The sequence below is a fragment of the Liolophura sinensis genome, chromosome 10 (assembly GCF_032854445.1).
Source record: "Liolophura sinensis isolate JHLJ2023 chromosome 10, CUHK_Ljap_v2, whole genome shotgun sequence".
Taxonomy (NCBI): Eukaryota; Metazoa; Mollusca; class Polyplacophora; order Chitonida; family Chitonidae; genus Liolophura; species Liolophura sinensis.
In genome coordinates, this window is record NC_088304.1 from 30,592,559 (window position 1) to 30,620,434 (window position 27,876).

The window sequence follows — 27,876 nt, forward strand, 5'->3', positions numbered from 1 at the left end:
CTTTTTCAAAATTACATGAAGAGAAAACAACGAACCATATATTAACTTCACATGCAAGAGAAGATAAAACAGTAAAATATTATCATATTAAGTGTATATTTTATCTCACAGGTTTAACGAAGAAACGTTCTGCCCACTGGCTTCGACAGCCTGCTTAAAACAGTGGGTATATGGAGAAAACATCAAACACTCTCAGTTAGGTAGGAAATCTTCATGACAAAGAAATTTAATGTAAGGACCGATTTCAGCGGACTCCAGATCTTCCCTCCCCTAAATTACAGTCCTACTTCTTAGTCGCTTTACTGAACTGCCGGTGTGGGGGTCTGCAATGCGAGGGGGGCATCACAGGTTGGACTGGGGCCCCTTCCTCTTGATCATGTCCGCGGCCTTCTCGGCGATCATGATACTCGGAGCATAAAGGTTAGCAGCGGTAATCTGCGGCATGATGGATGCATCTACAACTCGCAGCCTCTCCACGCCTTTCACTCTGAAAATGAGGGGAAATTAATACTTCTCATTTGATTTTTTCCTTCCAATTATTATCATTTCTTTTTATTATTATTTCAGTTTTTTACTGAAAAACCTCAGAGGTAATTTCTGCACCTCGCCAGGTACTGCCAAAACTTCTTGGCCTAAACCTCCACACCCCGCCAGGTAACTAACAATCCTCGTTACGTAAACAGCCAGAACTTGCCAAGTCCTGACAAACCTTCAACATCCCTTTATTGCGCCTGAAGACACTTGCATGCAGTCCATTCTACGAAGCAGTCGCAAACTGCGTCTTGACAAAACATTGTGAAGAGATACGTGGTAAATACGCTTGAGGCAAAGTGACGACAGCTTTGTAGACCGGAACCAAGGCTCATATATATCAAACGGACTTATAAGTTGAAAATTCAAACACAGCGCCAATTAAAATGTTTTGCTCTGGGAAATTTGTACACTGATTCTTTACTGTAGAACAACGTACTGACCACATTTTGAGCTTTTTCCTGTTTAAATTTTGGCTTTTTAAGCATTTGAAATTGATGACTTAAGTCTTAATTTTTTGGATTTAGCATGGGGCACACACTAACCTGAGCTGTGGATCTACCACCGTGGTCGCATCCCTCGCACGACCCATGCGGCAGGATCCCGAGGGGTGATACATCATGAACGTTAAGCTTCGGACAAACTCCTCCCAGTATTCGTCCGTGAACGGTGTCTTTGAATATCCAGGTAGAATTCGGGACGTAAAACGAGCTCCTATTTCCTTCATAGGTTTCGTTTTTGCGAGCTTCAGCAGGGCTTTAATACCTGTGAATAAAAGATCTAATATCAAGCACTGCAGCTTTTTTTGTAGAACATTAACAAAAATAGTTCTTATTTATGTGTACTAAGGCTGTCAGTCTCATGACACAGGCGATTACTGATAATAAATGAAAACCTTTGTGTATCTCACGAATATATAAAGAAAGAAGAGAATAAAACCAGAGCAGCGACGTCAGTGGGATAGACGTACGGCATAAAGAGTAAAACCAGAACAGCGACGACAGTGTGATAGACGTACAGCATAGAGAGTAAAACCAAACCAACGACGACAGTGTGAAAGACGTACAGGATAGAGAGTAAAACCAGAGCAGTGATGACAGTTTGATAGACGTACAGCATAGAGAGTAAAATCAGAGCACAGATGGCAGTGCGATAGACGTACAGCTCAGGTAGTAAAACCAGATCAGCGATCACACTGTGATAGACATACAGCACAGAGTAAAATCAGAGCAGCGACGACAGCGTGGCAGACGTACAGCAGAGAGGAAAACCAGAGTAGCGACGACAGTGTGATATAGTTGGCAATTGACCACACACATGTATTAGCCATCAAATCCAGCCTATTGTCAGCTTTACGTCAGTCAAGGTTTTATTCCGACTGTTCGTGTATATGCATACAAAGTAACAACGCAGACGCCCCTTATTAACATCATTTAAGCAGAATTACTTTTTTTAAATGTGCTATGTTGCCTGCAATTTATTACACGTCAGTGGTCTAGAATTACTCAAAATGATGTGTTGTTATCACATTTAATATAAAGAGAGAGATTGAGAATGTGAAATTGTGTTTCACCTGCCACAAGGGTTTTGACATCGTCAGGGTGGGACAAGGCCTTATGGTCGATGAGGGGGTGGGAGTTGGGATCACTGTCCCTTAGTCGGATTGTGCCCCGGCTCTTTGGGTGCGTAGCGTACATGGAAACGCTGAATCCATGTTTACCGCGATTCCCACCGAAAATGGCTTCCCAGACCTGTATAAACAACAGTACATGTCAACGTGGAAGTTGAGCACACATAAGCAAAGAAGTTGATGTCATTTTTCGCAACTTAGGTTTCAGAAATGTAGACGTTAGCATGGAAACCTTTGCTTTGTTAGATTCTCATCGAATATAACTTACCAGACCTGTATAAATAATAAAAAAGCTAAGATTGAAATTGACTTTTCACAACTATATCTTATTAAACCCTCTGAGTAAGGCTTCCCCAATCGATATATACATAAGCAAAGATGTCAGCGTCATTCTTCGCAGATTAGCTTTCAGAAATTTAGATCTGTACACTTGCTGTCACAAACCTGAAACTCGGTCTTTCGAATGTGCTATCCTCAACATGTCAAAGCTGTACGCTATAGAAATACGTTTCCTTTAACTCTACAGTAATTCTGACCTCATATCACCTAGTTACTTGTGAATAATAAAGGCCATCACGTAACATTTAACACAAATGCTCTCTTGCGCATCAACAACAAGCCAAATTTCGCAAATTGCACTCAACATTGTTCGGCAAAAATACGTTTGGACTGAAGCCAACAGGAATGCATTATTATATGGGTGAATGACAATTTCTTTGAGTGTCCTAACATTATCTGTTGTCTTTATAATGAACACAAGGTACTTTTATCGGCTATTATGAGAAAAGGACTGTCTTGATTTTGAGAAGACCAGCCGCGTCCGCCTTAGTGAAGCAGTCATCGAAAATGGCAGATTCACGAAGATCATTTAGTCTGAACTTACATACACTTTACCAGCTATCTGATTATCTTACCTCATCTTGCAGCTCTCTCAGTCTGAACTTACACACACTTTACCAGCTATCTGATTATCTTACCTCATCTTGCAGCTCTCTCAGTCTGAACTTACACACACTTTACCAGCTATCTGATTATCTTACCTCATCTTGCAGCTCTCTCAGTCTGAACTTACATACACTTTACCAGCTATCTGATTATCTTACCTCATCTTGCAGCTCTCTCAGACTGAACTTACACACACTTTACCGGCCATCTGATTATCTTACCTCATCTTGCAGCTCTCTCAGTCTGAACTTACATACACTTTACCAGCTATCTGATTATCTTACCGCATCTTGCAGCTCTCTCAGTCTGAACTTACATACACTTTACCAGCTATCTAATTATCTTACCTCATCTTGCAGCTCTCTCAGACTGAACTTACACACACTTTACCGGCTATCTGATTATCTTACCGCATCTTGCAGCTCTCTCAGTCTGAACTTACACACACATTACCAGCTATCTGATTATCTTACCTCGTCTTGCAGTTCTCTCAGTCTGAACTTACACACACTTTACCAGCTATCTGATTATCTTACCTTATTTTGCAGCGCTCTCGATCTGATATCACACACACTTTACAAGTTACCTTTTTGTGTTACCCCTTTTTCAACTTACTTAGTCTGAAAAAAACACATACTTTACCAGCTATTCGATTATCTGACCTCATCTTTGAGCTCAGTTAGTCTGAAATCAAACACACTTAAGCATCTATCTGATTGTCTTTCCTTTTTTCATCTCACTTACACTGAACACACACTTTACCAGTTAACTAATTGTCTTATCTCATATTTCAGCTCACTTAATCTGAGACCACACACACTTTACCAGTTAACGGAATGTCTTATCCCATCTTTGGACTCACTTAGTCTGAAATAACACACACTTAATCAGCCATCTGATTGTCTAACCTCATCGTTTAACCCACTTAGTCTGAAATAACACACACTTAATCAGCCATCTGCTTGTCTAACCTCATTGTTTAACTCACTTAGTCTGAAATCACACACTCCACCAGTTACCTGATCGTTTTACCTCATCTTTTAGCTAACTTATTTTTGAACACACACACACTTTACCATTTTCCTGATTGTCTTACCTCATATTTGAGCTCACTTAGTCTAAAATCACACACACTTTACCATTTTCCTGATTGTCTTACCTCATATTTGAGCTCACTTAGTCTAAATTCACACACACTTTACCATTTTCCTGATTGTCTTACCTCATATTTGAGCTCAGATAGTCTAAAATCACACACAGTTTACCATTTTCCTGATTGTCTTACCTCATATTTGAGCTCACTTAGTTTGAAATCACACACTTTACCAGTACCTGATTGTCTTACCTCATCTTTCATTTCAGTCATGTCTTTTAATCTGGGCACATCTCCAGACCCATGTAATGAGCAAAAATTTGAAAAATTAATATCTGGATTCGGATTGCCTGGGCTTTGAACCTCCGTTCTTATCAATCCCACCGCATCGAGCGTTTGTGTAGCACGAGGACCTACATAAATTGCAAATATTCTTGTTAGCATAACTTGGACGATGACTCAATGGTTTTAAGAACTAAATCATTCTAGTAATCCATGAACCTAATAAGCTAAGGTAAGCAAGTTCTGAAATAAACAATCAGTAAAATTTAATAGACATTATGGTTCAGACATGTTGACATTCATGTACTGTCTGAATTGTAATGTGGTTTAGGCGTAGTACCATTATCGTACTGTCTGAATTCTAATGCTGTTCAGGCGTATTACGATTATCGTATTGTCTGAATTCTAATGTGGTTCAGGCGCAGTACGATTATCGTACTGTCTGAATTCTAATGTGGTTTAGCCGCAGTACAATTATCGTATTGTCTGTATTCTAATGTCATTCAGGCGCAGTGCAATTATCGTATTTTCTGAATTCTAAGGTGGTTCAGGCGCAGTACAATTATCGTATTGTCTGTATTCTAATGTCATTCAGGCGCAGTACAATTATCGTATTGTCTGTATTCTAATGTCATTCAGGCGCAGTACCATTATCGTATTGTCTGTATTCTAATGTCGTTCAGGCGCAGTACCATTATCGTATTGTCTGTATTCTAATGTCGTTCAGGCGCAGTGCCATTATAGTGTTGTCTGAATTCTAATGTGGTTTAGACGCAGTACCATTATCGTATTGTCCAAATTCTAATGTGGTTCAGGCGCAGTACGATTATCGTACTGTCTGATATCTAATGTGGTTTAGCCGCAGTACCATTATCGTATTGTCTGAATTCTAATGTGGTTTAGGCGCAGTACGATTATCGTACTGTCTGATATCTAATGTGGTTTAGCCGCAGTACCATTATCGTATTGTCTGAATTCTAATGTGGTTCATGCGCAGTACGATTATCGTACTGTCTGATATCTAATGTAGTTCAGGCGCAGTATCATTATCGTACTGTACGAATTCTAAGGTGGTTCAGGCGCAGTACCACTATCGAATTGTCTAAATTCTTGATCACAGCGTCAATTCATTGGCAAAAATATTGCACATTCATAACACTGAAGTAACAGGGCTAAGACTCAAGCTTGACAACCCTCAATCCCTTTCGTAATGTTAACACTACACCGCAGGGTGACGTCCGCCTGGCAGTAATCTGCAGATGGTCGTGGATTTATCCCAGGCTGTGTCCGATTTCCTGGCCTTCGTCGTGTAAGTGATTGCAAGGGGTATTCTTGAGTACGGCCTTCGTCAAATAAGTAGAAAATTCTGGAGCAAAACGCTTAACACCAAGTATTATAATGCGAGTATTTTGGTCTGCATTTTGATTATTGTATTCCTATTCAGCTCTTCGGTAAAACTGTAGGATCACGTTTGAAAAATTTTAGGAATCTTATCAAACGGAGGCGAAATTATGTCACTTCGTGAATCGTCCACCTATGCACACGCTACACGCACCTGCTCGTAGCTTTTCGTATCGGTCCATTGTGTCCTGCGATTCGACATCCTGGGGTAAAGCCGAGTAAGGTTTATCTATCTCAAACTCCAACCCCACCACTCCTACATGGTCTTGGAAATTTTCACCCACGGGGAGGTCGGCGACCAAGTCAATCTATATGAGCATTAATGATAAATGAGCACTACTTATAATATCGGGACCAGAAGATCCAGGATCAATCCTTGATCGAGTCACACCTAAGACTTTAAAAGAGGAAGTTGTAACTTCCTCGCTTGGCGTTCAGCATGAAGGCGATAGTGCAACGACTGGTTGACCCGTATCAGTATAATGGCTCGGGCGGGGCGGCTTACTTGCCTTCGGTAAGTCGTCTCAGTAAAGCAACACTAAATAAAAGAGCGGTGGAAATCCGTCCTGCAACAAGGAGGCACATTACACGTACATGCACCCTAATGATTCCTTCGTCGTCATATGACTGAAAAATTGTTAAGTACGACGTTAAACCCCAGGCACTCACTCATTCACTACTTATATATAATAAGCATTGTCGACAGTGAAGTATCATGCCGAAGACACCAGGCATGACAACCCACCCAGTGTGAAAGAGTCAGCCACATTATACTGACACGGGGCCAAGTGATTTTGTATAGATCAATACAGGTTTAAAAATAAATTAGTCACATTAATTATGAGTGAGTACACTAACCAGTATGTTGAGAAATATTTAGATACGCCATACTTTGTCTGCTCAGCGTCGAGTCAGATATCCTATTTTTCCCGTGAGATGTTACGATATAGATTTTACCAGTTACAGAGGTACATGGGATACTTCAGGCTGTATGATCTTCACCACAATAGCAAACGAGTGACTTAAGGATAAGCAGCCATGATTGTGACGTATCCAAACATTCCTCAACCTACTTGTGTTCAGACTATTTTGTTCAAGTCCCACCATGAGCTTCTCAATCGAGAAGCGAACCAGCTAAGGTCAAGAACCGATCAAAAATGACATATAAAGATCTTATATCTAGAAAATAAATACATTTGAGGAAGAGGGACATACAGAGGGTCGAGGCCAGATGCGCTTGTGAAGGACATTACTACTTTGGTAAGAATAAGAGGTCGACGGCACTCTTGTTGCCATTTGCTACATGTGTATGTCTGGCGTTCGTTGACTTTCTGTTTCCAACAAATGGCGTACATAGCTATACACCACAAGAAGGGAAAAGTTCGTCAGCAGCTTGCCGCGCACACAACTGACCGCAATCGTATTTATTGTGAGTGAAATATTGTTGACCCTCAGAACGTCATTAAGCAGCAATCAGGTAAATAAATATCATTTCTTCCAGAAACGTCAACCTCGGCTTCATCGATTAGATTTATTTATTTATTTGATTGGTGTTTTACACCGCATTCAAGAATATTTCTCTTATGCCAACATTACGGTGGAAGGAAACCGGGGAGAGCACGGGGGGGGGGGGGGGACTCAAGACCGTTGTTGGTAGATCTTCCGATGTATGGCCTGAGAGGAAGCCACCATAAGCTGGACTTGAACTTACAGTGACTGCATTGGTGGGAGGCTCCCGGGCCATTGCCCAGTGCTGGCGTGCTAGCCCCTTCGGCTACGGAGGCCCACTCACAGGTTATAGGTCTGACCATTTTCCAGTTGTCTCCGCCGGACTGGTTTTGCTTGTGTTCTTTTATATTATATAACGCATACTAAGAGAAGAGATGTTAACGGTGACGTACCCCTAAGGATCTAAGATGGTCGGCCGGCCCGATCCCTGACAGCATGAGGATCTGAGCGGAGCCCACCACCCCACCACACAGCAGGATCTCCTGACGTGCCCTCACCGTGTACGTCTGTCTGCTGGAGGTACGGACGTACTCCACGGCGCGAGCGATCCTGTTGTCTGTGATAACCTTCAACAGAAATCGACATGAACTCATCGTCTGTGGACATTCGTGTATGCCGTAGGAACATGTTCGATTCAAGTCAGAACAATATGGATAATTCAGATCGACTGATTTGATTTATTTATTTATTATACTGGTATTTTACGAAGTATTCAAGAACCCTGTACTTATACGACAGCGACAAGGACTATGGTGGGAAGACACTGGGCGGAGCCTGGGGAAAGCCACGCCTATCCGCAGATTGTTGCTCTATGTACATGGCGTTACAGCAAGACTCTAACCGTTTGAATACATAGTCATGATATTTCTTATTCCAGAATTGAAATCCATGAAGAGCTACCTTGGTCACGTGGCAGTGTGTAACCACATGGAGGTTGTCTCTCCCTAAGGCCGATCTGAGATAGACTTTGCTGGAGCTCTGTCTGACGCCGTCTCCAATGTTAGACTGCACCACCATGAAGCCTGCATGTAACAGATACCAGCAAATGTTGTGTACATAAATACTAGCCATATTTTGCATAATTATCGACTGTCTAACATTTTTTCTTCTTATCGACTACAAGTTTCTAAAATTAATTGCATGGAAGCTGACACCAGTTGCTGATTTACTTGGTGTAATAATAAACGAGTTTTCAAGCTGCTTTTCTTCAGCACTGGGGAGGAAAAAATTAAATCTGTCCGTATAAAATAAATGTTACACAACATGGATTCATATGTTATTGGGAGGAAACCAGGCAGAGCACTAATTTGGTTATTTCCCTAAACCTAAATCGTCGTTCACAAAAACTTCAAACACAGCAAGCTCTCGATTGAAGATTTCTTTGACATTTCCTATAATTTTTAATACTCTGCATTGTTTATTTCCCATGTCTTTGTTCTCTGTGTGTTACATGTTTTCATTCAGTGCTTTACCCAAAGGATTCGGGCCATTGCAGTCGGTTCCCGGATAGCCCATGGCTTTTCCGGCTTCCACAAATACGTTGGCCAAAGGTGTCATTTTAGCTTCACTCACAATCGTTGGCCCATCAGTGCCCCGGTGGTCTGCAAATATTGGGTAAACAAAGTTTTAGACAACAAAATCAGAGTCAATCGTCAAATCGAATAATTCCGTATTTTCATATACGGAAAATAAAAAAAAACACAAGATATAATACAGTCAACTCCTTAGCAGGGCAAAATACTATACGCGAACGTCGTGATGATTTTATCCAGTTTTCGAGAGAGACGGTAACTGTAGGTCGGTGGATTACGCCGGGTACTCCGGTTTCCTTCACATATTTTGGGCCATACGCTACACACTACACAACTAAAGTTGACCCAGGAACATCTCACCAATGCGATCGGTCATGCTGGTTTCCTCTCCGGCCGTACGTGGGAAGATCTTTCGACAACCTGCGGATGGTCGTGGGCTTCCTTCGGGCTCTGCTTAGTTTCCTCCCATCATAATGCTAGCCATCGCCATAAAAGTGAAATATTCTTCTGTACGGCGCAAAACACCAATCAAATAAATATATTATATCGCCCTTTAAATTTTGAAGGGCCTTGTGGAATTTACTAATGGTATAATCGCGCTCACCTGAATCAGCGAGATGGTCAGCGAGGCAACGCTCAGACTTGATAAAGTACGGAAGGACGTCAGCGTAACCCCAGCCTGTACAGCCCATGTTCTTCCAGGTGTCGAAGTCGTGTGGGGTGCCTCGCATGAACATCATGTAGTTGATAGAGCCCGACCCGCCCAACACCTTCCCTCGCGGAATATTACATACCTAAGAAACAGATAAGTGCGAGGATGCTGTCGGGTTTCACGCCCTTTCATCAAGAATGTGTTAGCACTGATCATCGTGATGATAGGGTGAATGTTTCGGAATACTTTTACCATTCGGCGGCAGAGTTACCGGAGTGGTCTGTGGATATTCCGTTGGGTCAACCATGGTATTCTACCGCCAGTCAACCATCATTCCACAACCAAACCAATATCAGGCAAATGACAGACTACTGACAGTCTACTGGTGTATATTGTTTAATTCACTTTACTTAGACTTAATGAATTGCGCATCAAATTTTAAATTATTTATGCGATGTGTGCTTATCTCCTATTTCAAGAAAATTTTATATTTGTGACAATGTGAGTGCTTAGATGTTGAGGATACCAGACAGAACCTGCCTGAAACCACCACACTTTACCAGCCATTTGAGAAATATCTTGATTCAAAACCGCGGTCGAAACAGTGGTAGCTGGATTCAAACATGTGACCTCTTTAGATGGGTATATTTAACAAAAAGTTACCAAAATACCTTCACGTAATAAAACTACTTGATTTTAATACATAGCGTCATACATTACCTGGTTCTTGAACGCCTTGAAAGCATTTTCCTGAGGCACGCCCTTATATTGCCAGTCGTAGTCAGTCAGCTGCAATTGAGCGGCTCGTATGGGGACAGCGATATCCGACACTTCACTGTTGTCCCCTCCGGCTTCCAGTAACAACACGGTGCGGTTTGGATCCTCCGAGAGTCGAGCGGCTAGTACACACCCACAAGCACCGCCTCCCACTGAAATAAAACATCGACAACAACATAAAATCGGATTGTTAACTCCAGTCAACAGTTGATAAAAGCTTGACATCGCAAGACAGCGAGGCCCTAGAAAGCGACCCACCAACGCTACCTGTTAGCTGGCTGCCTCCTTGCCTACCTGGATCCTTGTAATACAGGGTGAGGTAGACAGACAGTGAGGCAGCGACGCCGTAAGACAGTAAGGTAGCGCGACCGCGGGGTAGCGATGTGTCGAGGTTGCGAAACATCCTAGCGGTTCCTTTTGGTTCCCACACCATCTAACCAGGGCCCGTAGTATCAAACAACTTAAGTCTTGTTCTGCAGTAAAGAATCAGTGTTCAAATTTTAAACTTCCCAGAGCAGAATATGTTATTTGTAGCTGCGTTTAGAATTTTGAATTAAATCTTAAGACGTTTGATAAGTATGGGCCTATACCACTATTACGCATATATATCAAGTAAGATACCCATGGTGTCGTTGTAAAACACCCAACAAGTAAGAAAAGCTTAAATTCACAATGGTTGCGACCTCCCGCAAATGATGATGCCGTGTTACACTCTGGACCACCGTTACATGAATTTCTTACGTTAAAAGGTATAGGATGGCAAAAAAGTGAACGACCGACCAACGCTGAGACAGAACGACTCATATAGACACTCTTCGCAGCTGATTTAGAAAAAAAGCGAACCATTTCTTTAACAGGAAGTAACTTTCTGGTGTCAAAATCCGTGCTTTTTGAGCACAAGTCTCCTTCGTTGAAAAGAAAAGCTTATGTTCGTGGATGTGATATCGCGTCTTTGATGAGTACAGTTCTCGATCTGCAGAGGTTGCTTATTTTTTTTTTTTTTGTGCAATCGTAACCTGCTTCAGAGAAGAATTCCTCAGTCCCCGAGAAAGTGCAGCATTTCGATTAATTGGAGAGTTTCAAGTTCGAAAAGGCTAAGAAAACGTCAAACTGTATTATATCACTTCTGAGAAGTTGTCGGTAACTGTTTTTGATCACATTTACTAATACTACTAACATAGGCGTCTGCAAAGTTTCACAAAAAGTCATTTAGGGTAGATGAACAATGGAGAAAACTGAGGCGCCGGAAGTGTGTGAATTTGAGAATTATCTAAAGGAGGGGGGTATCATTTGAACCTCTATAACGTGGTGAGACAGGCGATCCGTAAATTGATATCAGTGAAATCATTCACAAGTGACGTGATAGAGTAGGACTGTTTTCCCTTTAACGCCAAAATAGTTCTAACTCGAAACACCCCTAATCTAGAACAGTGACGTGTAATAAATTGCAAGTAATGTCAATGCATGTTTTCTTTACATAATTCTGTTGGCTAGATCGCGAACTCATTGGTCAATGGTCGGATGGTTGCACCGAACTAGAGCTGTAACGATCTGAGCAAGCGAGTTTAAGTTTAAATGTAGAATTAAAGGTTGCAATTTTAGAAACAATCATTTAAATGTTGTCTACAGCATTTTTTGACTTTGTACATAATAACTTAAGCAAGTTACTTATTTAACTGAGTTCATCATCTATATGACGGAGATCAAGTTTATGAAGCGAGGAAACCGGAGTGTCCAGAAAAAAACCATCGCCCTTCCTTAAGTAATTGACAGACCCTCTCACTCAAAATCAACAGCCGAACATGAAGCTATTTTGCATACAGACTACATGTACTTAAACGCCTACACAGTGTACATCCACCACCTCACAGTATGGTTATCTGAATACAATTTTCTGAACATTAAGATTACAGTGGAGCTATATAGGCGTATTATCAAAATCAGGTCAGGTCACCTTCGGATTACAGAGATCAAGTTTTATACGTATTAGTTCTTGTCCCCATATACAATGCTGCAGTTTTCTCCAGCTGCATTGTGCATATAGTATTACAGCCAGACCGTCTACGTCTACACATGCTGTTCCGTCAATAAACATATGTCATACAGTTGTACCGTGACACCCCTTTGTCGTGACACCTCTTTGACGTAACAGCTCAACAATGTGAATGAGACGTATTATTGCAATATCTCTAGATGCACCTACCTATAACGAAGTCGTACACGGGCCGTAATTGTGCTTCGCGCAGAACATTTGATGTCTCCATCTCCACTTATTGAAACTTTCGAGACTAATAATATCAAACCTACCAGCAAACTGTACCTTGGAGTCAACTTGTTTTTGTGACCTTCACGATATATCACGTGATTACGCAAAGTCATCGTATAATACTTGTCCAGGAGCGTCCCGCTTTCTCACAGCAAGGCGGCTGTGCCCAGCAAAGATAAACAAAGCGATTACATGAGATTAAATTGACTCGGCATTCTGCTGATGTTGAAAGATTAAACTCATTCAATCTTTAGGAGCGTAATTTCATGGATTTTTTAAGTGGAAAGCGTATGTCATCTCTACATGTACAACACTATTACCAGTGATTGCAGCAGCCACATATAGATTATTTGTTGTAATTTACCGGTGATTGCAGTAGGCCTATACAAATATTTTGTTGCATCTTACCAGTGATTGCAGTAGGCACATACACATGACTTGTTGTATTTTACCAGTGATTGCAGTAGGCACATATAGATTATTTGTTGTACTTTACCGGTGATTGCAGTAGGCCTATACAAATATTTTGTTGCATTTTACCAGTGATTGCAGCAAGCACATACACATGATTTGTTGTATTTTACCAGTGATTGCAGTAGGCACATACAGATTATTTGTTTACTTTACCGGTGATTACAGTAGGCCTATACAAATATTTTGTTGTATTTTACCAGTGATTGCAGTAGGCACATACACATGATTTGTTGTATTTTACCAGTGATTGCAGTAGGCACATACACATGATTTGTTGTATTTTACCATACCATACACAGTGCACCAATACAAATGATTCGTTGTATTTCCCCAAGAATAGAACATGATTGTACATGTTCATGAACAATTTTTTTACATATTGTATGTTTTAATAACCCATCTTTTAATGCACATTTTCCCCAATGGTAGAATTCTTTCAGAAGTGACGTCATCGATGACAGCGGGACTGGATTATTGCTTCTATTTCGTGCTCTAGGTCCCTCCTCATCCCACAAAGTTGTTTTAACAGCGATAGCTGTTGGCGTCATGAGTGCAGGCTACTTAATTGCCTGACAGACAACTGGAGAAATAGACAAAAATGTCGTTTGAAGGCATTTGTACGTCCTAAGAAGAAATCTGAGAAGCTTTTTATACTCTGTATGTTAAGGCGAATGACAAGCTGCATAGTAAGACATGCAAACAAAAAGTTTCATGTTTTCCTTCATTTATTCGAATCGAATGGTGTGGGATTATTACAAGCGTTTGCTAGTAATTTTCAAGCAGGACAGTTTTCTGAACGAATCATCAAAAAGAAAGCAGGGCCTCGCAGGCTCAGGTGGCTAAATCCATGACAAATCCATAAGGTCTGGTGTTCAAATCAAGCCCTCGGTGTTTCCACTGCCGATTGGAGTGAAGAGTTTACCAGGTACTTGCCGAGTGGTGTACTGCGGGCCTTTCGGATCTCTCCATAAATTTGTCTGATCCTCGTCTGATCATGGGAAACATGTAGTTCACAATGTCAACATGTTTTTTATCCATGGTGATGGACAATGGATGAATTTCCATACACACCTTAACCTCCAAAATCAGGTGTGATTTGTGATCAGCAGAATGAAATTGTGTCAAAGAATGTGAATTCGAGGCATTTTCATAGAACTGACGATGACCAGAATCTCGGCAGAACTGCTCTGAGGCTCATCCGTTACCCCACCAGTGATGATTTATGCTCTACCAGGCAGCCATTGCCGTGTTACAAACAGACAAACCCGCATCCTGCTTTGTGTTCGGAAACTATATGTTAGTGGAATCGATCCAAGGTTTGATTTCTCTCTTTTTATGGCTACTTCCAGCAGGCTAACATGATCCGAAGTTAATATGCTTATCCAGAACCGATGAAGAGTAGCCATTTGTAATACTCTCCACTCCCGTTGCTATGGAAACTGACACAAACAAATTTTTTTAATCTGGCGCAATAAGCCGCAGATGCGAATCCGGCCATAAATCCACGCCACATCCCTGTCAGTCTCGTTTCCGCTTTGCTCAACTTTTAATCGAGGATTGAACCAGATTTATCACCCTTCGATGCAAATTAACAGACCAAACGTCGCGGAAGTAGGCTGCTAATAGCTGAACACTGGTTGTCAAGGTGATGTTAGTGTTATCCCTTATAGATTTAAATACTTGTACATGATGAGGTATACCAAAACAAGTTGTCATACTTTAGAAAAGCTTCTTGATCAAAGATAGTTCAACTGTGTATACCTTCTATAAATATTTCATTTGTAATCTAGATACTGTATATCTTACACTGAATTTTAAAATCAATCGACATGCATCATGAAAAATCAACGTAACAAAGGACCATACATTTATTTCACAAGCCGTCGGTGTTACAAATATGGTTCGTCTCGGTTAAAGCAGTGGATATTATATAAATGCTAACACAAACCACTTTTTCAAAATTACACGAAGAGAAACAACGAACCATATATTAACTTCACATGCAAGAGAAGATAAATCAAACCGTAAAATATTATCATATTAATGTGTATATTATATCTCACAGGTTTAACGAAGAAACGTTCTGCCCACTGGCTTCGACAGCCTGCTTAAAACAGTGGGTATATGGAGAAAATATCAAACACTCTCAGCTAGGTAGGAAATCTTCGTGACAAAGAAATTTAATGTAAGGACCGATTTCAGCGGACTCCAGATCTTCCCTCCCCTAAATTACAGTCCTACTTCTTAGTCGCTTTACTGAACTGCCGGTGTGGGGGTCTGCAATGCGCGGGGGTCATCACAGATTGGACTGGGGCCCCTTCCTCTTGATCATGTCCGCGGCCTTCTCGGCGATCATGATACTCGGAGCATAGAGGTTAGCAGCGGTAATCTGCGGCATGATGGAGGCATCTACAACTCGCAGCCTCTCCACGCCTTTCACTCTGAAATTGAGGGGAAATTAATACATCTCATTTGATATTTTCCTTCCAATTATTATCATTTCTTTTTATTATTATTTCATTTTTTACTGAAAAACCTCAGAGGTAATTTTCTGCACCTCGCCAGGTCCTGGCAAAGCTTCTTGACGAAAACCTCCACACCTCGCCAGGTAATTAACAATCCTCCTGACGTAAACAGCCACACCTCACCAAGTACTGACAGACCTCAGAGGCATTTTTCAGCACCTCGCCAGGTGCTGGCAAAGCTTCCTGACGAAAACCTCCACACCTCACCAAGTACAGGCAAAACTTCCTGACGAAAACCTCCACACCTCGCCAGGTAACTAACAATGCTCGTAACGTAAATATCAATACCTCACCAAGTACTGACAAACCTTCAACTTCCCTTTATTGCGCCTGAAGACACCTACTTGGGATCCGTCCTACGAAGCAGTCGCAAACTGCGTCTTGACAAAACATTGTGAAGAGATACGTGGTAAATACGCTCGGGGCAAAGTGACGACAGCTTTGTAGACCGGAACCAAGGCTCATATATATCAAACGTCTTAGGACTTATAAGTTGAAAATTCAAACACAGCGCCAATTAAAATGTTTTGCTCTGGGAAGTTTAAACTTTGTACACTGATTCTTTACTGCACAACAACGTGCTAACCACATTTTGAGCTTTTTCCTGTTTAAATTTTGGCCTTTTAAGCATTTGAAATTGATGACTTAAGTCTTAATTTTTTGGATTTAGCATGGGGCACACACTAACCTGAGCTGTGGATCTACCACCGTGGTCGCATCCCTCGCCCGACCCATGCGACAAGACCCCGAAGGGTGGTACGTCATGAACGTTAAACTTCGGACAAACTCCTCCCAGTATTCGTCCGTGAACGGTGTCTTTGTATATCCAGGTAAAATTCGGGACGTAAAACGAGCTCCTATTTCCTTCATAGGTTTCGTTTGTACGAGTTTCAGCAAGATTTTAATACCTGTGAATAAAGATCTAATATCAAGCGTTGTAACCTTGTGTAGAAGATTAACAAAAGTACTTCTTATTTATAAGAGCTAAAGTTGTTAGTCTTATGATACAGGCGAATACTGGCAGTAAATAAAAACCTTTGTGTATCTCACGAATATATTAAAACAGCAGAGAGTAAAACCAAAGCAGCGACGACAGTGTGATATAGTTGGCAATTGACCACACACATGTATTAGCCATCAAATCCAGCCTATTGTCAGCGACACTTCAGTCAAGGTTTCATTCCGGCAGTTCGTGTATATGCATAAAAAGTAACAACACAGACGCCTCTTAGTAACATCATTTAAGCAGAATTACTTTTTTCTAAATGTGCTATGTTGCTTGCAATTTATTACACGTCTATGGTCTAGAATTACTCAAAATGATGAGTTGTCATCATATCTAATATTAAGAGAGAGACTGAAAATGTGAAATTGTGTTTCACCTGCCACAAGGGTTTTGACATCATCAGGGTGGGACAAGGCCTTATGGTCGATGAGTGGGTGGGAGTTGGGATCACTGTCCCTTAGTCGGATTGTGCCCCGGCTCTTTGGGTGCGTAGCGTACATGAAAACGGTGAATCCATGCTTACCGCGATTCCCACCGAAAATGGCTTCCCAGACCTGTATAAACAACAGTACATGTCAACGTGGAAGTTGAGCACACATAAGTTGATGTCATTTTTCGCAACTTAGGTTTCAGAAATGTAGACGTTAGCATGGAAACCTTTGCTTTGTTAGATTCTCATCGAATATAACTTACCAGGCCTGTATAAATAATAAAAAAAAGCTAACATGGACGTTGACTTTTCACAAATATATCTTATTAAACCCTCTGAGTAAGGCTTCTCCAATCATTCTTCGCAGATTAGCTTTCAGAAATTTAAATCTGTACACTTGCTGTCACAAACCTGAAACTCGGTCTTTCGAGTGTGCTATCCTCAACATGTCAAAGCTGTACGCTATAGAAATACGTTTCCTTTAACTCTACAGTAATTCTGACTTCATGTCACCTAGTTACTTGTGAATAATAAAGGCCATAACGTAACATTCAACATAAATGCTCTCTTGCGCATCAACAACAAGCCAAATTTCGCAAATTAGGTATACGGTTTTAGATACAAGTATGTCACACTCAACATTGTCCGGTAATAGAATGTTTGGATTTGAGTGTCTTAACATAAAGGTTGTCACAAGGAAGTTATATTACCTATTATTAAAAAAGGACTATCTTGATTTTGAGAAGAGCATCCGCGTCCGCCTCAGTGAAGGAGTCATCGAAAATGGCAGTTTTGCGAATTTCATTTTATCCTTTAGTTTGAAATCACACACACTTTACCAGTTATCTGATTAACTTACCGCATCTTTGAGCTCATATAGTCTAAAATCACACACTCCTTACTAGTTATCTGATTATCTTACCGCATCTTTGAGCTCAAATAGTCTAAAATCACACACTCCTTACGAGTTATCTGATTATCTTACCACATCTTTGAGCTCAGATGGTCTAAAATCACACACTCCTTACTAGTTATCTGATTATCTTACCGCATCTTTGAGCTCAGATAGTCTAAAATCACACACTCCTTACGAGTTATCTGATTAATTTACCGCATCTTTGAGCTCAGATAGTCTAAAATCACACACTCCTTACTAAATATCTGATTAATTTACCGCATCTTTGAGCTCAGATAGTCTAAAATCACACACTCCTTACTAGTTATCTGATTATCTTACCGCATCTTTGAGCTCAGATAGTCTAAAATCACACACTCCTTACTTAATATCTGATTAATTTACCGCATCTTTGAGCTCAGATAGTCTAAAATCACACACTCCTTACTAGTTACCTGATTATCTTACCGCATATTTGAGCTCAGATAGTCTAAAATAATACACACTTTACTACCTACATGACTGTCTCATCTCATATTTCAGCGTACTTAATCTGAAACCACACACTTTACCAGCTATCTGATTTTCTTGTCTCATCTTTTAGCAAACTCATTCTGAAATGACGCACAACTCATTAGTTTTCCAATTATCTTACCTCACTTTTTAGTTCAGTTAGTCTTAAACCACACACACTTAAAAACTTATCCGATTGTCTTACCTCATCTTTCAGCTCACTTAGTCTGAAATGACACAAACTTTACCACTTATCCGATTGTCTTACCTCATCTCCCAGCTCACTTAGCCTGAAATGACACAAACTTTACCATTTATCCGATTGTTTTACATCATCTCTCAGCTCACTTAGTCTGAAATGACACAAACTTTACCATTTATCCGATTATCTTACCTCATCTCTCAGCTCACTTAGTCTGAAATGACACAAACTTTACCATTTATCCGATTATCTTACCTCATCTCTCAGCTCACTTAGTCTGAAATGACACAAACTTAACCATTTATCCGATTGTCTTACCTCATCTCCCAGCTCACTTAGTCTGAAATGACACAAACTTCACCATTTATCCGATTGTCTTACATCATCTCTCAGTTCACTTAGTCTGACATGACACAAACTTCACCATTTATCCGATTGTCTTACCTCATCTCTCAGCTCACATAGTCTGAAATGACACAAAACTTTACCATTTATCCGATTGTCTTATCTCATCTTTCAGCTCACTTAGTCTGAAATGACACAAACTTTACCATTTATCCGATTGTCTTACATCATCTCTCAGTTCACTTAGTCTGACATGACACAAAACTTTACCATTTATCCGATTGTCTTACCTCATCTCTCAGCTCACATAGTCTGAAATGACACAAACTTTACCACTTATCCGATTGCCTTACCTCATCTCTCAGCTCACTTAGTCTGAAATGACACAAAACTTTAGCATTTTTCCGATTATCTTACCTCATCTCTCAGCTCACTTAGTCTGAAATGACACAAAACTTTACCACTTATCCGATTATCTTATCTCATCTTTGAGCTCACTTAGTTTGAAATGACACAAACTTTACCACTTATCCGATTGTCTTACCTCATCTCCCAGCTCACTTAGTCTGAAATGACACAAACTTTACCACTTATCCGATTGTCTTATCTCATCTCCCAGCTCACTTAGTCTGAAATGACACGAAACTTTACCACTTATCCGATTATCTTACCTCATCTCTCAGCTCACTTAATCTGAAATGACACAAACTTTACCATTTATCCGATTGTCTTACCTCATCTCCCAGCTCACTTAGTCTGAAATGACACAAAACTTTACCATTTATCCGATTGTCTTACCTCATCTCCCAGCTCACTTAGTCTGAAATGACACAAATTTTACCACTTATCCGATTGCCTTACCTCATCTCCCAGCTCACTTAGTCTGAAATGACACAAACTTTACCATTTATCCGATTGTCTTATCTCATCTTTGAGCTCACTTAGTCTGAAATGACACAAACTTTACCACTTATCCGATTATCTTACCTCATCTTTCAGCTCACTTAGTCTGAAATGACACAAACTTTACCATTTATCCGATTGTCTTACCTCATCTTTGAGCTCACTTAGTCTGAAATGACACAAACTTTACCACTTATCCGATTGCCTTACCTCATCTTTCAGCTCAGTTAGTCTGAAATGACACAAACTTTACCACTTATCCGATTATCTGACCTCATCTTTGAGCTCAGTCTGAAATCAGGCACGCTTTACCAGTTATCTGATTGTTTTATTTTCTCATATTTCAGCTCACTTAATCTGAGACCACACATACTTTACCAGTTACGTCATTATTATACCTCATCTTTCAGCTAAGTTTATTTGAAATCACACAGACTTTACCAGTTACTTGATTGTCTTACTTCATCTTTTAGCTAACTTATTCGGAAATCGTATACACTTTACCACGTATACGATTGTCACACCTCATCTTTCAGCTCACTTAGTCTGAAATCACACGGACATGACCAGTTATCAGATTCTTTTACTTCATCTTTCAGCTAACTTACCATTTTCCTAATTGTCTTACCTCATCTTTCAACTCATTTAGTCTAAAATCACACACACTTTACCATTTTCCTAATTGTCTTACCTCATCTTTCAACTCATTTAGTCTAAAATCACACACACTTTACCATCTTCCTAATTGTCTTACCTCATCTTTCAACTCATTTAGTCTAAAATCACACACACTTTACCCGCTATCTGATTGTACTACCACATATTTCAACTCACTTAGTGTGAAATAACACACTTTACCAGTTACCTGATCGTCTTACCTCATCTTTCATTTCAGTCATGTTTTTTAAGCTAGGCACATCTCCAGCCCCTTGTAATAAGCAAAAATTTGTAAAATTAATGTCTGGATTCGGATTGCCTGGGCTTTGAGCCTCCGTTCTTATCAATCCCACCGCATCGAGCGTATTTGTAGCACGAGGACCTACATAAAATGCAAATATTTTTGTTAGCATAAATTGGACAATGACTCAGTGGTTTTAAGAACTAAAGCATTCTTGCAATCCCTGAACCTAATAAGCTAAGGTAAAAAAGTTCTGAAATAAACAATCAGTAAAATTTAATAGGCATTATGGTTCAGATATAATGACATTCATGTACTGTCTGAATTGTAATGTGGTTTAGGCGTAGTACCATTATTGTACTGTCTGAATTCTGATATGGTTCAGGCGCAGTACCATTATCGTGTTGTCTCAGTTCTAATGTGGTTCAGGCGTAGTACCATTATCGTATTGTCTGAATTATAATGTCGTTCAGGTGCAGTACAATTATCGTATTGTCTGAGTTCTAATGTCGTTCAGGCGCAGTACCATTATCGTATTGTCTCAAATCTAATGTCGTTCAGGCGCAGTGCCATTATCGTATTATCTGAATTCTAAGGTGGTTCAGGCGCAGTACCATTACCGTTTTGTCTGAATTCTAAGGTGCTTCTGGCACATTACCATTATGATATTGTCTGAATTCTAATGTAGCTCAGGCGCAGTACCATTATCGTATTGTCTGAATTCTAAGGCGTTTCGTGCGCAGTACCATTATCGCATTTTCTGAATTCTAAGACGGGTCAGGCGCAAAACCATTATCGTATTGAATGAATTCTAATGTGGTTCAAGCACAGTACGATTATCATATTGTCTGAATTCTAATGTCGTTCAGGCCCAAGACTGTTATCGCACTGTCTGAATTCTAAGGTGGTTCACCAAGTATTATAATGCGAGTATTTGTGTTTGCATTTTGATTAAAGTATCTCTATTCAGCTCTTCGGTAAAACGGTAAGATCGCGTTTGAAAAATTTTAGGAATCTTATCAAACGGAGGCGAAATTATGTCAGTTTGTCAATCGTCCACCAGGGGCCTCCGTGGCTCAGTCGGTTAGCGCGCTAGCGCAGCGTAATGACCCAGGAGTCTCTCACCAATGCGGTCGCTGTGAGTTCAAGTCCAGTTCATGCCGGCTTCCTCTCCGGCCGTACGTGGGAAGGTCTGCCAGCAACCTGCGGATGGTCGTGGGTTTCCCCCGGGCTGTGCCCGGTTTCCACCCACCATAATGCTGACCGCCGTCGTATAAGTGAAATATTCTTGAGTACGGCGTAAAACACCAATCAAATAAAATAAATAAATCAATCGTCCACCTATGCACACGCTACACGCACCTGCTCGTAGCTTTTCGTATCGGTCCATTGTGTCCTGCGATTCGACATCCTGGGGTAAAGCCGAGTAAGGTTTATCTATCTCAAACTCCAACCCCACCACTCCTACATGGTCTTGGAAATTTTCACCCACGGGGAGGTCGGCGACCACGTCAATCTATATGAGTATTAATGATATACGAGCACTAATTATAATAAACATTGCCCCTTATTAAAATGTGTGAAAATGTCCCTTTGGTCACATTATGCTGACACCGGGCCAAATGATTTTGTACCGGTTAATATAGATTTTAAAATAAATTAGCCACATTAATTATGAGTGAGTATACTGGCCAGTAGGTTGAGAAATACATGTATTTAGATACGCTATACTTTGGCTGCTTAACGTCTCGTCAGATATCCTGGCGTTCGCGTTAGGTGTTACGACATAGATTTTACCAGTTACAGAGGTACGGGTGCTTACTCAGGCTGTATGATCTTCACTACAATAGCAAACGGGTGACTTGAGGACGAGCAGCCATGATTGTGACGTATCCAAATATTCCTCAACCTACTTGTGTTCAGACTGTTTTGTTCAAGTCCCACCGTGAGCTTGTTAAGGTTCCATAATAATTTATTTCACCGTGACATCGATACAAAATCTAGAAGCATACCAGCTAAGGTCGAAAACCGATCAAAAATGACATATAAAGATCTTATATCTAGAAAATGAATACATTTGGGGAAGAGGGATATACAGAGGCTAAACAATCAATGCGCTTGTGAAGGACATTACTACCTTGGTAAGAATAAGCGGTCGACGGCACTCTTGTTGCCATTTGCTACATGTGTATGTCTGGCGTTCGTTGACTTCTCTTTCATCAGAAAAAGATTATCAGTAGCTCGCTCAACGTCGCCGGTTTATCTCGGGCTCCTTCACGCACACAACTGACCGCAATCGCATTTATTGTGAGCGAAATATTCTTGACCCTCAGAACGTCATTAAGCAGCAATCAGGTAAATAAATATCATTTCTTCCAGAAGGGTCAGCGTCGCATTTTATCGGTGAGATTTATTTATTTGATTGGTGTTTTACATCGTTCTCAATAATATTTCGACGTATGGCCGGAGAGGAAGCCAGCATGAGTTGGACTTGAACTCACAGAGACCGTATTGGGCGGCTCCCGGGCCATTGCCCAGAGCTGGCGTGCTAACCCCTTCGGCCACGGAGGCCCTCTCATCGGTTTTACGTGTGACCATTTTCCAGTTATCTTCGCTGCACTGGTTTTGCTCTGTACCTTGGCTTCTTTTATGTATATGTAAAGCATACTAAGAGAAGAGATGTTAACGGTGACGTACCCCTAAGGATCTAAGATGGTCGGCCGGCCCGATCCCTGACAGCATGAGGATCTGAGCGGAGCCCACCACCCCACCACACAGCAGGATCTCCTGACGTGCCCTCACCGTGTACGTCTGTCTGCTGGAGGTACGGACGTACTCCACGGCGCGAGCGATCCTGTTGTCTGTGATAACCTTCAACAGAAATCGACATGAACTCATCGTCTGTGGACATTCGTGTATGCCGTAGGAACATGTTCGATTCAAGTCAGAACAATATGGATAATTCAGATCGACTGATTTGATTTATTTATTTACCATACTGGTATTTTACGAAGTATTCAAGAATCCTGTACTTTTACGACAGCGACCAGCATTATGGCGGGAGAAAACTGGGCGGAGCCTGGGGAAAGCCACGCCTATCCACAGATTGTTGCTCTATGTACATGGCGTTACAGCAAGACTCTAACCGTTTGAATACATAGTCATGATATTTCTTATTCCAGAATTGAAATCCATGAAGAGCTACCTTGGTCACGTGGCAGTGTGTAACCACGTGGAGGTTGTCTCTCCCTAAGGCCGATCTGAGATAGACTTTGCTGGAGCTCTGTCTGACGCCGTCTCCAATGTTAGACTGCACCACCATGAAGCCTGCATGTAACAGATACCAGCAAATGTTGTGTACATAAATACTAGCCATACTTTGCATAATTATCGACTGTCTAATATTTTTTCTTCTTATCGACTACAAGTTTCTAAAATGAACTGTATGGAAGCTGACATCAGTAGCTGATTGACTTGGTGTATTTATAAATGTGTTTTCCAAGCTGCTTTTTCAGAAAGAGAGAGAAGAAATTTTAAAACAATTAAAGCTCTCCATATAAGATAAATGTTACACAACAGAGCATTAATCTGGTTATCTCCCTAAACCTAAATCGTCGTTCACAAAAGCTTCAGACACAGCAAGTTCTCGACTGAAGATTTCTTTGACATTTCCTATAATTTTTAATAATCTGTATTTTTTATTTCCCATGTCTTTGTTCTCTGTGTGTTACATGTTTTCATTCAGTGTTTTACCCAAAGGATTCGGGCCATTGCAGTCGGTTCCCGGATAGCCCATGGCTTTTCCGGCTTCCACAAATACGTTGGCAAAAGGTGTCATTTTAGCTTCACTCACAATCGTTGGCCCATCAGTGCCCCGGTGGTCTGCAAATATTGGGTAAATAAAGTTTTAGACAATAAAATGGTCAAATCGCATAAAACACTATTTTGACACACGGAAAATAAAAAAACACAAGATATAATACAGTCAACTCCTTAGCAGGGCAAAATACTATACACGAACGTCGTGATGATTTTATCCACTTTCCGAGAAAGACAAATCACATCATATATTTTGGGCCATACGCTAAACGCTACACAACTAAAGTTGTATTTTTACATCAAATTGTCCCAGCCGTTTGGGCTAGATTATCCTGTAGATATACGGTTCCATTTTGGTTTTAAATCTGCAGTCAGTTGCTTAATTGCGTACGTATAAATATGATGCTGTGAGAGTACAACATTGCACGGCACTTACTGCAGCAACCCGCGGATGGTCGTGGGCTTCTTCCGGGCTCTGCTCATTTTCCTCCCACCATACTGCTGGCCATCGCCGTATAAGTGAAATATTCTTCTGCACGACGCAAAACAAATAAATATATTATACTGCCTTTAAAATTTTGAAGGGCTTTGTGAAATTTACTAATGGTATGATCGTGCTCACCTGAATCAGCGAGATGGTCAGCGAGGCAACGCTCAGACTTGATAAAGTACGGAAGGACGTCAGCGTAACCCCAGCCTGTACAGCCCATATTCTTCCAGGTGTCGAAGTCGTGTGGGGTGCCTCGCATGAACATCATGTAGTTGATAGAGCCCGACCCGCCCAACACCTTCCCTCGCGGAATATTACATACCTAGGAAATATATAAGTACGAGGATGCTGTCAGGTTTCACGCCCTTTCATCAGAAGTGTGTTAGCACTGATCATCGTGATGATAGGGTGATTGTTTCGGAGTACTTTTACCATTCGGCGGCAGAGTTACCGGAGTGGTCTGTGGATATTCGGTCGGGTCAACCATGGTATTCTACCGCCAGTCAACCATCATTCCGCAGCCAAACCAATATCAGGCAAATGACAGACTACTGACAGTCTACTGGTGTATTTTGTTTAATTCACTTTACTTAGACTTAATGAATTGCGCATCAAATTTTAAATTATTTATGCGATATGTGCTTATCTCCTATTTCAAGAAAACTTTATATTTGTGACAATGTGAGTGCTTGGATGTTGAGGATACCAGAGAGAACCTGGCTGAAAACATCACATATCACCAGCTATCTTAGAAACCTCTTGGTTCAAAACAGCGGTAGCTGGATTCAAACACGTGACCTCGTTAGATGGGTATATTTAACAAAAAGGTACGAAATACTACATGTAATAAAACTACTTGATTCTGATACACAGCGTCATACATTACCTGGTTCTTGAACGCCTTGAAAGCATTTTCCTGAGGCACGCCCTTATATTGCCAGTCGTACTCAGTGAGCTGAAGCTGAGGGGCTCGTATGGGGACAGCGATGTCCGACACTTCACGGTCGTCCCCTCCGGCTTCCAGTAACAACACGGTGCGGTTTGGATCCTCCGAGAGTCGAGCGGCTAGTACACACCCACAAGCACCGCCTCCCACTGAAATAAAACATCGACAACAACATAAAATCGGATTGTTAACTCCAGTCAACAGTTGATAAAAGCTTGACATCGCAAGAAAGCGAGGCCCTAGAAAGTGACCCACCAACGCTATCTGTTAGTTCGCTGCCTCCTTGCCTTGCTACCTGGATCCTTGTAACACAGGGCGAGATGGACAGTCAGCGATGCTGCAAGGCAGCTGGGTAGCGCGACTGCGGGGTAGCGGTGTGTCGAGGTTGCAAAAGATCCCAGCGGTATCTTTTGGTACCCACCTCATCTATAAAAAAGGCCTATATTATCAAGCAACTTAAGACGTAAGTCAAAACATACAGGTCCTTAAAAAGCGAAACTCCGAGCAGAAAAGTACTCAAACTGTACTCAGTACATTGTTCTGTAGTAAAGAATCAGAGTACAAGTTTTAAACTTTCTAGAGCAAAACATGTTATTTGTAACTGCGTTTTTATTTGTAACTGGACCTATACCACTATTACACATATAAGAAATGGTAGCAATTTTAGAAATGATCATTTAAATGTTGTCTACAGTAATTTTTTTTGACTTGTACATAATGACTTTAGCTAGTTACTGATTTAACTCATTGGTGTTCATCATCTATATGACGGAGGTCAAGTTTATGAATGGAGGAAACCGGAGCATCCAGAAAAAAAAACATCGCCCTTCCTTAAGTAACTGACAGACCTTTTCGCTCAAAATCAACAGCCGAACATGAAGCTAGTTTGCGTACAGACTACATGTACTTAAACGCCTATACAGTGTGCAACCACCAGACGTTCTCAAGTACTTAACAAAGTACACGAAGTAAACACCAACGAGTTCATCTTGAGTTCAAAAATAGACCTGATTTAGCTATGGCTAGTGGATTAGATAGAATGCCCGGCGGGCAATATAGCACAGGGTCTACCTCACAGTATGGTTATCTGAATACAATTTTCTGAACATTAAGATTACAGTGGAGCTATATAGGCGTATTATCAAAATCAGGTCAGGTCACCTTCGGATCACATACATCAAGCTTTATGGGTATCGGACAGTATAGTTCTTGTCCCCATATACAATGCTGCAGTTTTCTCCACAGATGCAATGTGCATATAGTATTACACTCAGGACGTCTAAGTCTACTCACGCTGTTCCCTCAGTAAACACGTCATGCAGATGTACCGTGGTACCCCTTTGTCGTGACACCTCAGCAATGTGAATGAGACGTATTATCGCAATATCTCTAGATGCACCTACCTATAACGAAGTCGTACACGGGCCGTACTTGTGCTTCGCGCAGAACATTTGATGTCTCCATCTCCACTTATTGAGACTTTCGAGACTAATAATATCAAACCCACCAGCAAACTGTACCTTGGAGTCAACTTGTTTTTGTGACCTTCACGACATATCACGTGATAACGCGAAGTCGTCGTATAATACTTATCCGGGAGCGTCCCACTTTCTCACAGCAAGGCGGCTGTGCCCAGGAAAGATGGACATAGCGACTACATCAGAGTAAATTGACTGTGAATTCTGATGATGTTGAAAGAGTAAGCTGATTCAATCTTTAGGAGCGTATATTGATGGTGTATTTAAGTGGAACGCGTCTGCCATCTTTATATGTACTACAATACCGTACATATGTGCTATATATCATTTATAA

The 27,876-nt window shown here is 41.0% G+C and overlaps 2 protein-coding genes across 2 annotated transcripts; both read right to left on the reverse strand.

Annotated features, from left to right (window-relative positions):
- Positions 1–342: 342 nt before the first annotated feature.
- LOC135477101 (L-sorbose 1-dehydrogenase-like) lies at positions 343–12,616 on the reverse strand. The gene is made up of 11 exons (XM_064757254.1): positions 12,556–12,616; positions 10,296–10,504; positions 9,528–9,717; positions 8,864–8,992; positions 8,292–8,413; positions 7,784–7,957; positions 6,037–6,190; positions 4,452–4,612; positions 2,105–2,282; positions 1,077–1,296; positions 343–487 (listed from the first exon to the last, which is right to left on the reverse strand). The coding sequence occupies exons 1-11, from the start codon at positions 12,614–12,616 to the stop codon at positions 343–345; spliced, it is 1,743 nt and encodes a 580-aa protein (XP_064613324.1).
- Positions 12,617–15,388: 2,772 nt separating this feature from the next.
- On the reverse strand, positions 15,389–27,607 carry LOC135477102 (L-sorbose 1-dehydrogenase-like). The gene is made up of 11 exons (XM_064757255.1): positions 27,468–27,607; positions 26,005–26,213; positions 25,251–25,440; positions 24,563–24,691; positions 24,015–24,136; positions 23,507–23,680; positions 22,172–22,325; positions 20,790–20,950; positions 17,000–17,177; positions 16,306–16,525; positions 15,389–15,533 (listed from the first exon to the last, which is right to left on the reverse strand). Exons 1-11 carry the CDS (start codon positions 27,526–27,528, stop codon positions 15,389–15,391), a joined length of 1,743 nt encoding a protein of 580 aa, XP_064613325.1. The 5' UTR covers positions 27,529–27,607.
- Between the last annotated feature and the right edge of the window lie 269 nt (positions 27,608–27,876).

Coding starts and splice junctions, on each gene's coding strand:
- LOC135477102 (XM_064757255.1), bottom strand. CDS start 27,528: ATGGAGACATCAAATGTTCTGCGCGAAGCACAAGTACGGCCCGTGTAC. Junction 25,441..26,004: donor TCAAGGCGTTCAAGAACCAG/GTAATGTATGAC, acceptor TATATTTCCTAG/GTATGTAATATTCCGCGAGG. Junction 20,951..22,171: donor ATACGAAAAGCTACGAGCAG/GTGCGTGTAGCG, acceptor CATTTTATGTAG/GTCCTCGTGCTACAAATACG.
- LOC135477101 (XM_064757254.1), bottom strand. CDS start 12,616: ATGGAGACATCAAATGTTCTGCGCGAAGCACAATTACGGCCCGTGTAC. Junction 6,191..7,783: donor ACCATCTTAGATCCTTAGGG/GTACGTCACCGT, acceptor ATGCTCATATAG/ATTGACTTGGTCGCCGACCT. Junction 488..1,076: donor GTGGTAGATCCACAGCTCAG/GTTAGTGTGTGC, acceptor CCTCATTTTCAG/AGTGAAAGGCGTGGAGAGGC.